The sequence below is a fragment of the Sminthopsis crassicaudata genome, chromosome 1, assembly GCF_048593235.1.
Source record: "Sminthopsis crassicaudata isolate SCR6 chromosome 1, ASM4859323v1, whole genome shotgun sequence".
Taxonomy (NCBI): domain Eukaryota; kingdom Metazoa; phylum Chordata; class Mammalia; order Dasyuromorphia; family Dasyuridae; genus Sminthopsis; species Sminthopsis crassicaudata.
Window position 1 is genome coordinate 625,139,645 of NC_133617.1, and position 17,682 is coordinate 625,157,326.

General features: G+C 32.1%; 1 protein-coding gene across 13 annotated transcripts in view; it reads right to left on the minus strand.

The window, feature by feature from the left end:
• The window catches only part of SPEF2 (sperm flagellar 2), a 244,550-nt gene that overhangs the window by 109,455 nt on the left and 117,413 nt on the right, over positions 1-17,682 (minus strand). For 10 of the 13 annotated variants that reach the window (XR_012484814.1, XM_074282690.1, XM_074282689.1 and 7 more), the window contains 6 exons: positions 16,356-16,459; positions 15,603-15,847; positions 14,322-14,433; positions 7,843-8,000; positions 7,167-7,319; positions 2,086-2,157 (listed from right to left, as the gene is read on the minus strand). Coding sequence is in view for 12 of the 13 variants with exons in the window: in XM_074282690.1 (XP_074138791.1) it covers positions 2,086-2,157; positions 7,167-7,319; positions 7,843-8,000; positions 14,322-14,433; positions 15,603-15,847; positions 16,356-16,459 (844 nt within the window). In the remaining variant the exon portion in view is untranslated. The remainder of the gene's footprint in view (positions 1-2,085; positions 2,158-7,166; positions 7,320-7,842; positions 8,001-14,321; positions 14,434-15,602; positions 15,848-16,355; positions 16,460-17,682) is intronic. The other 3 variants (XM_074282684.1, XM_074282682.1, XM_074282680.1) reach the window with 1 other exon arrangement.

Genomic DNA, 17,682 nt, shown 5'->3' on the forward strand with positions numbered 1-17,682 from the left:
AAGAATAATGATAAACATAACAAGAACCAAATGATAATATAAATAAATTCAGAAACAATAATAAATTATAATGTGGTTTCATGTTTAAACATTTTAAAAAGCATGGGAACATAAGGTTTTTTCTTAACATAATTAAAAGCATTTAAGAGCCCAAATAAAATTTATTGTGATAATAAAAGAACACTTATTAACTGGAACAGATAGCTTATTCTCACTTTCATTTTGAAACCTAAAAATGTTAGCTATGGCAATGAAAAAGATGAATTACAAAAATAACCAAAAAAGACCATATTACTCCCCACCAAAAGTATTTAGCTCAATAATGCAAAATAGTCTTGAAAGTGTTTCCCCAAAAGGTTGTTAAAGTCATATAAGGTTCCTAAATAGTTGTAAAGGCAGAGATAACTTGGTTCAATGCTTCTCTGATTATCAGTATCAATATGAGATCTAAAATATTGAAACAAACACACACATACACACATACACTAATGGTGCTCATTAAAGACATCCAAAACATTAAATTGAATTGGACTTTCCATGGCAGTAAGGAGGTTATTTGAATGTCTTTTTGTAGATGAATCAGCTGAGAACATCAAGACTACAGGGCTTTCTTAGATATGATCCACAAGCAGTCAAAAGCAATTTTGTCTTAAGAGTCCACAAGATAAAAAAAAAAAAAGTCAAAAGGATCTATGTATATGTGTGTTTACATGTATGTATATGTATGTAATTCATTATGTGTGTATATATCTGTATAATTTATGCACACATGTGCCTCTGTTGACTTTTTATATCCACATCCATAGTCCCAACCTATTTACTAAAAGGAAAGCCTCATTTGTGCCTCATTTATGAGTTTTCTTGGGGCAGAGATTGATCATTCAAGTTAAGTACTTTTAAGTAATCTAATGTTTTTTCTCCTCTTCAGTATTTAAACCCTTATCTTTCAATCTTACTTTTATATGTTTTGCTTATTAAATGCCTTTTCCAAAGGCAATGCAAAAAAGAAAAAAAACACAAAACCAAAACCAACAAAAATACACACAGTAGCTCAGATCCTTATCTAAATTTTTACAATTTTCTCCTGTGGACTCCTAGAATCCAGAAGCCTGGTTTCAAATGACAGTTCTGACATCTACTGTGGAAACAGATGCCTTGTGGAATTTATGGAAATCAGTCTCACCACTTTATAGCCACAGATTATATGTGGAATTCACAGCACAATTGAAAGTTATAAAGATGCTTTTTCCTCCTACCCCCTTTGTAAATGGACCCCTTTCTAGTATTTGATAACACAATGGAAACAAAACAAGGTACCAAAGTAACAAAACACAATGGAAATACTTATTCAATAAAGAAGTTGCTGGGAAAATTGGCTATCAATATGGCAAAAATAGGATTAGAACCAAGATTTCTCCATTCTATTGAAATTTTAGTATGTATTTCAATATGATTTATTTCTTTGGTAATATTATGTATTTTTTATTTTATGACTTTATAAATACACAAGAAAGGTTTCATATGCTTCACCAGATTGCAAAAAGGATCCATGATTAAAAAAAAAAAAGCTAAGAAGATTCCTGGATTAGGTTTATATGTATTTTATATTAATGCTACTTAGTAAAAAAGGACATCAAATGTGCACCAGCATTTTAGAACACTACTAAAATGGTTTTGTGGAGATATAGCTGCACTACAAATTTTAATCCCTTTGTTGCAAAAATACAAATATTAAAAACATAGATTTTACATTTTGCTTAATAAGATAGGCCTTATAGCTATGAAAATTTATTTTCTTTGATTTTCTATAGTTGATGAAAGGGTTTTACTCCTTGTTCCCCTCTCCCCTTTTTAATAGCATGTTGAGAGAGAGAAAAATTAAAAGCTTGTTAAAAGAAAAAAAAATAATGTATACCTCAAGAATGAGTTGGGGAGAGTTAGCTCTGGTGAAGGCTAAAACTTTTTCTCACATCTGCCTACTATTCATAACTGTGTGGGAAATACAATGGTAACTAACACCAAAAGTCTATTCACTAACATATTTATAAAATGTAGAACTAATTTAACTAAGTTTAACTTCTGTACCTTTGTCTTTGGGAGAAGTTTCACCTTTCTTTCCTTTTCCTTCTTTAGGAGGAGACTCTCTTTTACCAGCTTCTAGACAAAATTCAATACATAGATATCACTGATGGGTTTTTAAAGTGTCCTGTTATATTCAAAACTTTAAATGCCACTTATCATACTGAACCTGTTATAATGGTGGTACTGACATACAACTACAATGGCAATGAAAATTAGAAGAAAAAGACTATGGATATATTGCTCCAGAATTTTGATATACAAAAATATGAATTCAGGTTGAATACTGAAATTCTATGGTGTGTCTAGCCCACTTTTGGTGGAGCTGACTACTCTAATTGAAGTGATATGAATTCTTCCAAATTAAGTTCTAAATTCCCTTGAATCCATTCTTAATTCAAAGACATGACTGTCATGATGATCTTAGCATTTGTGATAATCAAGTCATTTGAGCAAATGTTACTTACTCTGTATAGAAGAAAATATAACTATGCTATTTGTATAATATCACCTATTTTTTCCATTTTGTTTTGCTTGAATAAATAACCTTGTACTGACATGAAATGCTTGGATATAATTCACTGGGAAGAACTAACAAAAAGGAAGAATAAATTTAAAATTGTAATCTGATGTTCTTTAGGGAGCCCTAATTATTTAGTTTCTATTTTTTCATAATCTACCATTTCTACTAATCAAGAATTTGACAGACACTGGAGTACCATGCTAGTATCATAATTTGAACCTTAATAGTTGACAGAAAAACAAAACAAAACAACTAATATTGAGCACTGTTATACTCAATTCAATTTACTCTTTTAGTAAGTAGAATGGCTAGGTGAAATTATTAATTGTTAAGTGATTTGGCATCAACACAAACTTAAAGATCAGATTATAAAGGTATAGGGTTTAGATCAGTCTATCAAAAAATTACTGTATATTTTTGGAAACTTTTTTGTTGCATGAAATGGTTGTGCATATGTCTCTTCCCCACAATGACGCCTTTGGAGAGTAACACTTTGATACCTTTTTTTTTTTTTTTTTTTTTTAAAGGATCTGGCAATTAGCCCTATCCTTAATTAGAGAGAAAATAAAGACATGTACACTCACTCTTTGAAGCAATAACAGATTTATTGTTCCTGCAATTCAGAGAATTCAAGAATACAGTTTTTAAAGGTTGCAAACAAACTTTTAATGCTTTAAGACTCTGATAAAGAATGAGAATTACCATTTAGTTTCTGGTTGGCTTAGACAAATGTGTAGGTCCTATTGTCTCTGATAAAAGCAAAGAAACTGTGGGTTGTAAGCTAGTTGTAGCCTCTTGTTTATTTATAGCTTTAGCTAGTCTAAACATATTGCTTCCAATTATAAGAAAGATTTTAAAAGTTATGATTGCCCTCAATGTTTCTCAATTCCTACCAAGCTAACAGGAGATGGTAGCTGGAAAGAGAGAAGTTGAGGTCATGCCTATGACCTTTAACAAATTTGTGCAACAAAAGTTAATTTTAAAAGTTTTGCTGATATTGACTTTTTATTCCAATACAAATATCCTTACTTTATTGTGGAGAAAGATCATTCTTTATTTTACCAATAATTGTGGAGTGCTTAAATCCATCAAATGAATATGGTAGTAAAATATATATGCATATGTGTATAGTACATATACGTATGTATACATGTATTTATATTATTCTAGAATATGTACATAGAAATCATATAAATGACCTTGTCATACTTTCAGGAATTTCTAAACTCTGAGGTCAAAAGCAATTCATATTAAAAGCCAAACCTAAAGAAAGGTTTCATGACACATATATAAAACAATCACACTACTTTAAAATATCATGTATTTCAGCAATTTAGCAAAAATTTTTGAAGTCATTGTTCTCACCTGACATTTTAGTGAATACCAGGTCACCATGTCTAAGATTTCAGAAGGAATCTGGGTTGAAGAATAGACTTATATAGGTTGGAGTTTGCTTTTTTTAAGGTGATGAGTTGCCAGTTTCCTATTTAGGAAATGTCTTCTTTTTTTCTCCAATAAGTTTTTTAGTATTAAACTTTTTTTTTTCTGAGTTGAAAATGACCAGGGTTTGGATTTTAGTGAATACTATGGTTTGTGTGTGTGTGTGTGTGTGTGTGTGTGTGTGTGTGTGTGTGTGTGTGTGTGTGTGTAGAACTAGTTTAGGAAGAAACTTCTTTCTCCCTCAAATAGTAGCAATGCACATACCTGTAGATATAAACTCTCTGTTGTATTTAGTTAGAAGTTTAGCTAACATTTGATAATCTGAGGAGCTTTCTGGGTCCTCCACAAGAACTTATTTAAATAGTTCTGAAAATTGGGCAACCATCTGTTAGCTAGTGGTTGTAATGGGCATTGATGTCAGGTAAGAGATCAATATTAGGCTGGCCAGAAGTCCAGGTTTGGAGGAAAATTTGGGAACAGTAAAATGATTTAATTCTTTGAGGTGTAGATGGAAACATTGCTATATTTTCTTGAGTTGAAAGAGAAGAATCAAGGTGACACTGATTTACTTGTTTCTAGACTTCAAAGACTTCTATGTTTGTTGCCACTGATTCTGAGGAAAGTTTAAAGAGAAAAAATTTCCATAGGATCACTGTTTATCTGAAATCTTCCAGGGATGTTATTCAAGAGGCATATTTCTTTTTATCTAGTACAAATCCAGAAAATTTTCATTTGTCTTTAATGGCATATTGATAAACATTTTACTATTCAATCTAAGATAAGGATCCAATGTAATATAAAGAAAATATTTCAATATTACTAAATTTAAGTCTTTTATTTGAATCTATATAACTATTTTAGAAAAAAAACAAAGAATTTGTCTCATACATAAATTACAGAAGTGAAAAATAGCTATGTATAATAAGGATTTTAGGTATGTTAAAAAATCTAGAATTATATTTGAACAATCTTAACAAATTTGAATAAAAATATCAAAAGGTATTCTTCATATTGAGGAAGCATAAGGCCAAAATGTGTCCACAATCTATCAAATAGAATAATCTATTCACTTTAAGTCAATGGGTCAGTGGCTGATTCTAATATAAGGAAGTTAGAGAAGAAATGATTTCTGAATTTAGTTCAGTATTCCAAAGTTCCAAGTGTGACAGAGTTGGCCTGAAGACCCAGGCCTCTGTTAGAGAGCATAAATAATCTCAAAATGGGGTATTAAACTAAATGTAAAAATGAGATGTGCCTTGGTGATTCATTTAGGAAATATAGACAAAATCTCTTCAGGGAATTAAAGTCCCTTTCAGTGAAAGGGAGCAATGCCAGTGGCCAAGCAATGATTTCTGCAGCCTCAGTATCCTTTACAAGCCAGTGAAAAAGATCCAGAAGATCCAGAGTGGCTCTAAGCAGAAGCAACACTGTGGAGGAATTTAGCTTCCAGGAAAATCCACCAAGCTAAAGAAGAAGACGCCAAAAGTCCTACTACTTTTTTTGGGCCATTCCAAAGGATTCTGATGGCCTTCTCTTATTTCTTCCCTTCTCCTAGGGAACTGGATCCTTCCTTAAGACTAAATGACTGCTGCATGGAGCCGCTTACAGTGACCCCTATTGGATCTCTTCCACTGTCTTTTAATTTGAGGTTCAACCAGAATGCAGACAATTGTTTTTGTTTGTTCTTTTGTTTTATTTGTTTTTCTGTTTGTTTTTTTTTGTTTGTTTGTTTTGTTTTGATCACTGTTTCCTTTCTTATTCACTCAAGGCACTAATTTGTAATTCTTAAAAGGAATTACCATGTGGCTGCATTTTTACACCTAGCTGACTATCCCAGTATAAGATCTTGCTTTCTGCTACTAGAACCTGAAATTTCAGAGACCAACTCTCTTATACTAGGCTTTCTAAGGACTTGACCAGGGAAAAGTTTTGTTTATGTCTGTTTGATAAATACAAACCCATAGGAAAATTATGGAATATGCTTGACCTTTGTGAAGTTCTCTGACTTAGAATAATATTCCCAATTTGGAATCAATATCAGTACTGCATATGCCAAAAGAAAAATAGACTTCAGATTATTGCTCTTTCTTGTCAGTGAAAGACATTCATCACCTGGAAAACAAATGAGACTTTCTACCACTGTGAAAACTGTTCCCTTCCTTGATCTACATTTCATTTATTTATTATTTAATGCTTCCTTTACCTAACATCATTGGAAAATGAGTATTCCTATAAGACTATAAATTCCATATAGGCAGGTATTACATGCTAATTATCTTTGTACCTACCTGGTGCTTATCACAGTTCTTCCAAATTATGCCATTTTGTTCACAATCTATGATTTCATAGCAAGGAAGACCCTCTCCCTTCTCATAGATCCTAACTCAATCAATAAGTCTATATTGCCAGAGGTTCAGAGAGATTAATTAACTGGTTTATGGTTGTACATGTAGTAATTTGTCAGAGGTGGGAATTGAACCTCAGAAGAAGCATTCAGTTTATTCCCTTTAAACATATTGGAAACCTATTCATAATAAGTAATTGGTTAATCGATGAATTAAAGTGGATTTTTAAGTTTATGAAAACTTTTATTCATCAAAAATAATTTAAAAAATCATTTTGGTAGAAATCTTTATAATATATACCACTTCCCAACCTGATTAAACATTAGACTTAAAATCATCTTTTTTTTTCTTGATATAGGTCTATAGTAACATCAATTATTATATTGCGCTATAACACATTGATGCCCTCCTTAAGTTGTAAAGCACTGCTTGAATTTTCATTAAATATCCCCAAATGAACAGATTGTGGGAATTTTTCTGGAATTTATCATCCCTTTGTTTCCTCCCTTTGTAAATGGTCACTTCTTATACTGGTTGCATTGTCTGCACTGCAGTTTCTTGTTAATTGCTATATTTTACATGTAGTCCTATGTTGGCAAAGAAGTATCTTCATGCTTGTTTAACTCAGTAAGAATGAAATGGGCTTTGTTTTGTCCCAGATGGTTGAGGCAGTGAGAAGCATGGCTTTGGTGAATGGGCTATTACTGTAATTTAGATTTTATCTCCAAAACTAATATGAGACATGAAAAATCAGGATTATACGTCATTTCATCAGTCACCTGTAATTTTCCCTTTTCCACCTTTCCCTTTTGTCTCCTTTTCAGTCTCCATTCCTTTATCTGGTTCAGGAGCAGGTGGAGGTGGAGGTTCAGACAAAAGGGCTTCTTCTTTCTTTTTCCTCTCAGCTTCTTCTTCTTCTAATTTCTTTTTAGCTTCAAAAAAGGACAGATAGAAAACATTTTTATTAAGTAGTATAAGAGCACATTATTCAAACTTAAATAACTATAAACATATATTTCAGAGTGAACTGGAGAATCTGCTAATCTGATAAGACTGTGGAGTTGGATCTATAAGCTTTGGTTCTATGGAGAGGCTCATGGACCCTAGATCCTTTCTGATGAACATAGTTTATCAATAGCTTCAAACTGGTCTTCTCATATCTTGACGACTTGGAACTGTGACAAAGGGAATTGACAAAAAGCAAGCACCCACTTTATGGCTTTATTAGAATCAACAAGAGATTGATTGATTTCAACTTTTCAAAGTGACACTTTGTTGGAACATATGTCAAGATGGAAGTGGTTATTAAGGCATATTAGTCATAAAAGCTAATGGCATCTCAGGCTCCATTAAGTGACACATAAGTTTCCAAAAATAATAAGATGATGGTTTTACTGTGCTTTGCCCTGATAAGTCACCTGTGGTTTAATACAATGTCCTAAACATGACAATTACCTTTAGCTTCTTTTTCCCTCAATTCAGCAATAAAATACTCTTGTACTTTTGTGGCTAAGGCCCTTTTATCCACTTCTGCATTGATTTTGATTAAGATGTCTTGTTTTTCTGAAAACCATTTCTCCAATTCTGGCCAGTTGTCCAAGAAACCTAAAATTCTATAACATCAAAAGATCAGTGTTATCAATTAGTCGAGCAATCTGTAAGTTGCATTTTTCAGCCTTTTATTAAAAATGGGTAAGGTGGAAAATTATTCCACTTGCTAAACTTGAAAAAGAAATGCCCAAAACAAAGCAATACAAAGCAATATCTATTTATATACGCACAATCAACATGGTTAGAAGCAATGCATTTAAATTTTAAAGGTATTATTAAATATTTCTTTTTTATGCTTTGGAGAAATATTTACATGGAAAAGATGTAGTTAGAATTTTTCATCATTTCAAACATGATTTAACATTTTATTCATAGCTAAATAAAAATCCAAAGAAATGACGTAGACTTTTTCTACACACATGGGCAGAAAACTAAATTCTACTCTGACCATCAGACTTGTCAGAACTGTCCAGTTCTTTTTAATACATGGTGCTGCATAAAATGTTTTGTTGTAAATGGGGACCTGGGAAGTTCCTGATTTTTTGATTGGGCTACTATTTAGATGGACTCATTTCACTTGAAACTGAGAAATTGGAACAATTTTGAAAATCTTTTTCTTTCCACGATAATGGATAGTCAATAGAGTTCAAATGATTCTTATGTGGATTAATTCATTCTCTTTAGTCTTACAGGTTCCTCTAGTGAATATTGTTAAATGATTTCATCTATAGCTCTTGATTTTAGGGAATCAAAATCCCAATTAAATAAAAATTATACAACATTTAAATATTTTAAGTAATTATGTAAATTAAGTGGGAGGGATTTTTCTTCAAAATGATTCATTTAGAAAATGTTTTGTTACAAATTCTCTCCGTTTCTCCAGCTCCGTCTTTCATTCATTGATTATACATGGGAAGTCATGCAAAATATCTTCCCATATTAGTCATGCTGCAAAAAAGTTAAAAGCTAGAAAAATAAAGTAGAAAAAAGTATGTTTCAATATGCACTAACTTCTGAGGGGGGAACAGAATTTTTTATTATGAATTCTGGAATTGTATCAGAGCAGGTCAACATTGTTAGTAGAGTGCACAATGTTCTCCTAGTTCTGCTCACTTCTTTTATTATAAAATCATTTGGTCTTGACAGGTTTTCCCCCCAAAATTTCTGCTCATTATTTCTAATAACCTAATAATATTCTATCAATAATCCTATACCACAACTTGTTCAAACTATTCCCCAGTTATGGATAGTCCCTCAATTTTCATTTCTTTCCCACCATAAACAGAGTTCCTACACACACACACACACACACACACACACACACACACACACACACACACACACACTTACAGGACAATAGGTCCTTTTTATTCTTTTCTCTCTTTGGGATAGTAGTGATATTGCTGGGTTAAAGGACATACACAGTTTTATAGCCCTTTGAGCATAGTTTCAAATTGTTCTACAGAGTGGCTGGTTGAAAGGTTTCACAGCTCCACTAATAATACATTAATGCCCTTGCTTTTATTCATCTCCTTTAGCATTTGTCATTTTCCTTTTTTTGGTCACATTAGCCAATCTAATAGGTATGAGATGGTATCTCAGAATTGTTTTAATCTGCATTATCTCTAACAGTAATTTAGATATTTTTGAATGACTATACATAACTTTTTTTTGTCTCAAAACCACTATTTTTATCCTTTGATCACTTGTCAACAGTTACCTCTTATTTTTAAGTTTGACTGAGCTCCTTATGTATTTCTGTAATGATACTTTTATCACAGAAATGTGGTAAAAATCCCTCCCCCTTCCAGTTTTTTTTTCTTTCTAATTTTATCAACATTGATTTTGTTTGTGCAAAATCTTTCTGATTTCATGTAATGAAAATTATCCTATATATAAGAAATTTCAATTTGGTCTGATGGATATGCAATTATTTTCCTTGCATGTTCTTACTTCTTAGCAAGCATCCTATCTACGATATGAATTGAACAAATTCAGTAGTACTTAATTTCTACTTATTTTAAATTTAAATTTATATATAAAACTCAGTGAATGACATATCAATTTTATATAAAAGTTACTGTTGTAAGGTTGTGGGGGTTCAAGTTTTTGTTGGCCATGTTTGTGCACAAAAAGGTGGAATATGTTTAAGGAAAAATAGCAAAGATCTCAATCTTAGCTTATCTTTTTGACTTTCTCTATCCCTTTTCTACAGGGGAAAATGGAAGAGATTTAGAATTGGAAAACTGGAGAACTCTGAACCCTGTAGCTATTTGGTAATTATTGGCAAGTATCAATTATTAGCTATTAGTCTAACCTTTATAGATTGAAAACTAAACATTATTTAGTATGTTCTCTATAATCAAGGATGAAGTATATGACAGAGGCAACCCAAGACTCTGGAAGAAGAAAGAGGATTTCAAAAAGAGGACCCCCCCCAAATCTGAAAACTAAGGCCAGGAAAGAACATTAGCTAACTGGGAGGACCTGTGTATTTATTCTAAAGAATTTAGTGCTCAGAGCTGATACTCTTTTGCTGGGAGATAAATAGAACTCAATAGCCAAGAGTTTAAAGGGAAAAAGACAGGAGAGGCTTTTTTTCTGGCTCTCAGACAGGGATGTCTGCTTATTCTGAAAGAGCTGGTCAAAGCCAATGGTCTTTATGCTACCAAAGCAAGGAAGTCTTAGTTCTTTCCTTAAGAATGAGATATTTTTGTGAGCCCGAGGAGGAGCAAAATTTGATAGCTATCTATTAAAGCAATAATTAGTAAAGCTTAAGTCAAAAAAGCAAGGATAGTCATCCTTATCTAAGATCAAGCAAAAACATTTTTGATCTAATTAAAGAGATAAGGAAAGAAACTATATCTTGCTAAAGGGCAGAAATGAAGCAATATAAATACTAAACATATATGTACCAAGTGGTATAGCATCCAAATTCCTAAAGAAGAGAGCTGTAAGAAGAAATGCACTGCAAAACTATAATTGTGGGAGATCTCAACCTTGTACTCTCAGAATTAGATAAATCAAACCACAAAATAAATAAGAAAGAAGTCAAAGAGGTAAATAGAATACTGGAAAAGTTAGATATGATAGATCTTTGGAGAAAACTAAATGGAGACAGAAAGGAGTACACTTTCTTCTTGGCAGTCCATGGAACCTATACAAAAATTGACCATATATTAGGACATAAAAACCTCAAATTGAAATGCAGAAAGGCAGAAACAGTAAATGCATCCTTTTCAGATCATGATGCAATAAAATTACATTCAACAAAAAGCCAGGGGAAAATAGACTAATAAGTAATTGGAAACTAAATAATTTCATTCTAAAGAATGAGTGAAACAGCAAATAATAGACACAATTAATAATCTCACCCAAGAGATTTATAATAATGAGATAGCATACCAAAATATTTAGGATCCAGCCAAAGAGTTAAGGGGAAATTTTATATCTCTAGAGGTCTAGTTGCATAAAATAGAGAAAGAGGCTTGTAACTAAAAAAGTTAAAAAAAGAGCAAATTAACCCCCTCCCCAATCAATCACTAAACTTCAAATTGTAAAAATAAAAGGAAAATTTAATAAAATTGAAAAAAACCTGTTGAATTAATAAGTAAAACTAAGATTTGGTTCTATGAAAAAAAAAAAAACAAGATAGATGATAAACCCATGATATATTTGATTAGAAAAAGGAAAGACAAAAATCAAAGGGAGAACTTTCCACTAATGAAGAGGAAATTAGAGCAATAATTAGGAATTACTTTGCCCAACTTTATGCCCATCAGAATAAATCCTCATACACTATCTCTTGCTGCTTACCCTCAGCCTGTGCCAGATCTGTTCATACCCACCCTCGAGCAAAAACAGACCTTTTCTGGCAAATTTCAAGGATGTCTTCTGTTGGTAATTATTTGTGAGGATTTATGTGGATTTATTTTATATCATGCAACTTTGCTAAAGTTGCAGATTATTTCTAATAGCTTTTTAGTAGAATCTCTGGAATTCTTTAAGTATACCATCATATCATCTGCAAAGAGTGATAGTTTGGTTTCTTCATTACTACTCTAATTCCTTTAATCTCTTTTTCATCTCATTGCCAAAGCTAGCATTTCTAACACAATATTGAATAGTAATGGTGACAGTGGGAAACCTTGTTTCACTCCTGATTTTACTGGGAATTATTCCAGTTTATCACCATTACATATGATGCTTACTGATAGTTTTAAATAGATACTATTGACTTCTGGCCAAGATGGTGGAGAGGAGGCACGCATCTGCTAAAGCTCATCTCAATAGATGTAGAAAAAGCATCTGAAAAAATACAACATTCATTCCTACTAAAAACACTTGAGAGTATAGGAATAAATGGACAATTCCTTAAAATAGTCAGGAGCATATATTTAAAACTGTTAGTAAGCATCATATGTAATGGGAATAAACTGGAACCTTTCCCAGTAAGATCAGGGAATGAAACAAGATTGCCCACTGTCACCATTATTATTCAATATTGTATTAGAAATGCTAGCCTCCGCCATAAGAGTTGAGAAAGAGATTAAAGGAATAAGAGTAGGTAATGAGGAAATCACTCTTTGCAGATGATACGATTGTATGCTTAGAGAACCCCAGAGATTCTAATAAACAGTTATTAGAAATAATTCACAACTTTAGGAAAGTTGCTGGATACAAAATAAATCCACATAAATCCTCAGCATTTTTATACATCACCAACAAAATGCAACAGGAAGAGATACAAAGAGAAATTCCATTCAAAACAACTGTCAAGAGTATAAAATATTTGGAAATTCATCTACCAAAGAAAAGTCAGGAATTATATGAGCAAAACTACAAAACACTTGCCACAAAAATAAAGTCAGATTTAAATAATTGGAAAGACATTAAGTGCTCTTGGATAGGTGAGCAAATATAATAAAGATGACAATACTCCCCTAAACTAATCTATTTATTTAGTGCTATACCAGACTCCCAAGAAACTATTTTAATGACCTAGAAAAATAACAACAAAATTCATATGGAAGAACAAAAGGTCAAGAATTTCAAGGAAATTAATGGGAAAAAAAATCAGATGAAGGTAGTCTAGCTGTACCTGATCTAAAGCTATATTATAAAGCAGCAGTCACCAAAACCATTTGGTATTGGCTAAGAAATAGACTAGTCAATCAGTGGAACAGGTTAGGTTCACAGGACAAAATAGTGTACAACTATAGCAATCTAGTGTTTGGCAAACCCAAAGATACCAACTTTTGGGATAAGAATTCATTATTTGAAAAAAAGTGTTGGGAAAACTGGAAATTAGTATGGCAGAAATTAGATATAGATCCACAGTTAATACCATATACCAAGATCAAGATGGGTCCATGATTTAGGCATAAAGAATGAGATCATAAACATATTAGAGGAACATAGGATAGTTTACCTCTGGAATTATGCCCCAAAAGTTATCAAACTGTCATACCCTTTGAGCCAGCAGTGCTACTACTGTGCTTATATCCCAAGGAAATACTAAAGAAGGGAAAGGGACCTGTATGTGCCAAAATCTTTGTGGCATCTCTTTTTGTAGTGGCTAGAAACTGGACAATGAATGGATGCCCATCAATTGGAGAATGGTTGGGTAAATTATGGTATATGAATGTTATGGAATATTATTGTTCTGTAAGAAATGACCAGCAGGATGAATACAGAGTGGCTTTGAGGGACTTGCATCAACTGATGCTGAGTGAAATGAGCAGAACCAGGAGACCACTATACACTTCAACAACGATATTGTATGAACATATATTCTGATTGAAGTGGATATCTTCACCATAAGGAAGATCTAATTCACTTCCAATTGATCAATGATGGACAGAAATAGCTACACCCAGAGAAGAACACTGGGAATTGAGTGTAAACTGTTTGCACTATTATCTTTCTACACAGGTTACTTATACCTTCGGAATCCAATTCTTACTGTGCAACAAGAAATTTGGTTTTACACACATATATTGTACCTAGGTTATACTGTAACACATTAAATATGTATGGAATTGCCTGTCATCTAGAGGAGGGAGTAGAGGGAGGGAGGGGAAAATTTGGAAAAATGAATACAATGGATAACGTTGTAAAAAAGATTACCCATGCATATGTATTGCAAAAAATTATAATTATAAAATTAATAAGAAAAAAATACCAATAAAATCTCACTAAAAATTAAAAAAAGAATTTCTTCATATAATAGCCCCTTTTTGTTGTAGAATTTAAAAAATAGTAAATACTTCAATCAATTCATTTTCTCCCAAGTTTCGGTAATTTCAAAGTATCTGCAACTTCATTTTCTAAGTATTAAATCAATACTAAATAAAAGAAGGAAAAATGAGTGTTAAACAGACCTGTGCTGTATCTGATCCCTCAAGAGCTCAGTCTTTTCTTGATCTTCAAGATTTTGTTCTGAACTTCTCATGCTCAATCCATAAGATGGGTCAAGGGAACTTGTTTTCTCTCCTATATAAAAATTGTTTCATTATGAAATATTAAAAAGCTATAAATGCCTGGCATTTCTACCTGCCAAAATGAATGCCTATCTCAAATGCTAATTTGATGCTGGTCAGTTCTTGTGCAGAAATGGTTAACATTTTTATGTATATTTATACATATATATTTAAACATATATTTATATATTATATATGTTCCTAATTCACACATATGTACATATATACATATATGTTTATGATTTATGATAAGCAGGATAGATTTTTACCTACTTGAGATGTGGTAGGGGAATCATGGCTAGAAGGAAGATAGTCATTAAATTAAGACTTCTATCTTGTATTCTATTTCTGCATTAGACTTCCTTGGAAAATGAAAAAATGGCATTCAGATAGACGTATTATTGCAAGATTTCAGAAATAATAAAATCTCTATCATACCTCCAAATATCTGGCTATGAAAGCTTTCACTTAATTTCCATTGCTGCAGATATATTTGGGGGCACTATTCCTTTCCAAATTAATAGCTAGTTGTCTTTAAATATTTAAAACAGTTATTTGGGAATAGACTTATTCTATTTGTCTCCAAACAAAAAAACTAACAGTAATGAAACCACAAAGTGGCTAATTTAGACTTGACACAAAGAAGAATTTTCTAATAATCTAATAATAACAAGCCAAAATTATTAGAGGGTACTTTCAGAACCAGTGGACTTCCCCTACTAGAAATCTGTCAATGAAGGTTGGGAAACCACTTGTCTGATATGTTTTTAAGTGATTCCTGTTCAAGTCTAGGCTGGACCAGGTAGTTTCTGAGGTTCCTTTCAATTTTAAAATGCTGAGAATAGCATCTGCACAATTAAAACTTTCAAAACATTTCAAAATTCTGGGTGAGCCTTAATGTAAAATGCTACACCAAGAGTGCATCTTCCAATTAGGTTATTTTTTTGAGGGATTTTAGTGTGAGGTTGCCTTTGGCTTTTCACGTTAGATGCCTTCAAAGTACAGAGTATAGAGTTGAATAGTAATAGCCATTCTAGAAAGAATTAGGGTTAGGTGTCAAGATTTTTTTAAAAAATGGTTGAAGTTTATTTCATGTCTTCTAATGATACATTTCACTCATCTTTTCAATGCACAGATGCTACAAAGGTCTGAAAATTTTCTTTCATGAATTGTCCAACTTACCCACCACACGTTTCAGCACCATTGTATCAGTTATATCCAGCAACATAGCAAAGTCAAGTGCAGGTGGGGGAGAAGAGGGATCTTTGGGAGCCGTTGGATCAAATGCCAATGTAGATTTGTAATTCTTTCCCTCTCGGTCTTGCTGATCTGGGTTACACCCGGTAAGGGCTTCCTCAAGAAGTTTTGCTTGATTTAATGTCATTGGAAAACCATCCAAGATCCATCCTTTTTCTACAGGTACTTGACTAAAGTTTGAAAGAACATGAAATCACTAATATTTAGGAAAAACAAAGCTAATCATGATCATAATACTATAATTAAAAACTTTGGAAAAACTCATTGTATATATTTCGACTTTAGAGCAAAGCACATTAATCTTCCCTAAAATGTCTCCTTGTCTCATCATTATCATGCTAAAAATCTTCAATGGTTACATCTTCATGGATCAAATTCAAACCCTTTGGTCTTTAATTTAAGACATTTTAAAATGTCTTTTTCTTACCTTTCCAGATGTATCTCTCACTATTTTTGTGCAAGCCATCTTTTGTTTGTTTATTTGTTTGTTTTTAGCTAAACTATTATGAAATATATGCTGGAAGTTCAGTATGGCAGTATGTGCCTAAGCTCATGGATTCCCATTATGCTAAACTGTGCTAGTTATAAGAGTAGGGATTTAGTATCTAGTGCTTGAACTATACATAATTAAACAAGTTTATGAATGTATTAAGGATAGTACAAAAAATTGATTCATACTTAATGGCATCCACCATGATTTGAATTAGCAGTACATCAGGGATACTTTTTCCTTTCTTCAGCAATTTTTCACATTTTTCGCCAAGCTGAGCACGGTTACTAAGCTGTGGAAATAAGCAATTAGGATATACAGTATATATAATAAAAACAATACAAATGACAACATTTTGGTGCAATAATATCAAAATTGTTGAAACGATTGTATCATTAAGAAGTAGCTATGTAGTATAATCTAAAAGAGATTTAGTAATTATGAAAATATAATTTAGTAATTATCCATTCTTGGGTTTAGTTTTTAGAAAATAAAATTTTTTGAAGGCTCAATAAAAGAGATCATTAAAAAATGATAGGCTTGAAGAATGGATTGGAAGCCTTAAGTTTTGTAATCAGTCTACTATTGCATTGAGTTGTGTATCCCTAGCCAAAGCAGAGATTTTAGAAGAAAACTATTCTGAAAGCTTACTATCTTTCTAGTCTAGCTGGGCTTATCCAATAACCCAGGATCATGTGTTCATTTAATATAATTTTTACTTTAGGTTGTTAATTAGTTTTAAGTAATTGAAAGGTAGGCCAGAAGTATTGGTGAAAAGGGCTGATTAGCATGACAATATCCTAAGAATTCTAGCTCATCTTGGCTCCTTTTTGATGAAACCCATGTGACCTAGCTAACTCTGGATGGAACAAGTCACAAATAAGAATTTTAGAACTTCACCATTCACTGTGAGAAACTCATCCATTCAATAAATATCGACTGGGTGTCTGCTATCAGCAAGAATATAAGGAATACACAGACATGAAAGATTTCATTTCTGTTCTCAAGAAACTTCAAATACTAATAAAAATCCTTGGTCTGATAGTGCTGTGCTAAGTCAGTTATTCAAAATCTGTTGTCTCAGTTATAGAAAAGACTGCTACAAAAACTAAAATGTGTATGAAAGTCATACCCATGCCAAAATGAACATTTTAAAAAAATCAATATTTCAACAAAATAACTCCCTAATTCAAGTTTTATTTACAAGTAGACATGATTAGGTGACAGTTATAATCATGATATAAAACATTGTTAGCTCAAAGGCTTATGAGAACAATATTTTTATTAATTAATTAGTAAAATAAGTAAATTATGGAATTGAAATAACTGTTTTTCAGTAATAAAATAAGATGTAGTTCAAAGCAGAGTAGGTGTGTTATGCATTTATGGGATAATGAACAATTGAGAGAACAAATCTCTTAAAAGCCAAGTGAGCAAGCCTAGTTTTTATTTATATATGATGCTGATTTTACTGACTCTCCATCATCTAATGAATTTTGAGATATTTTTATTCTA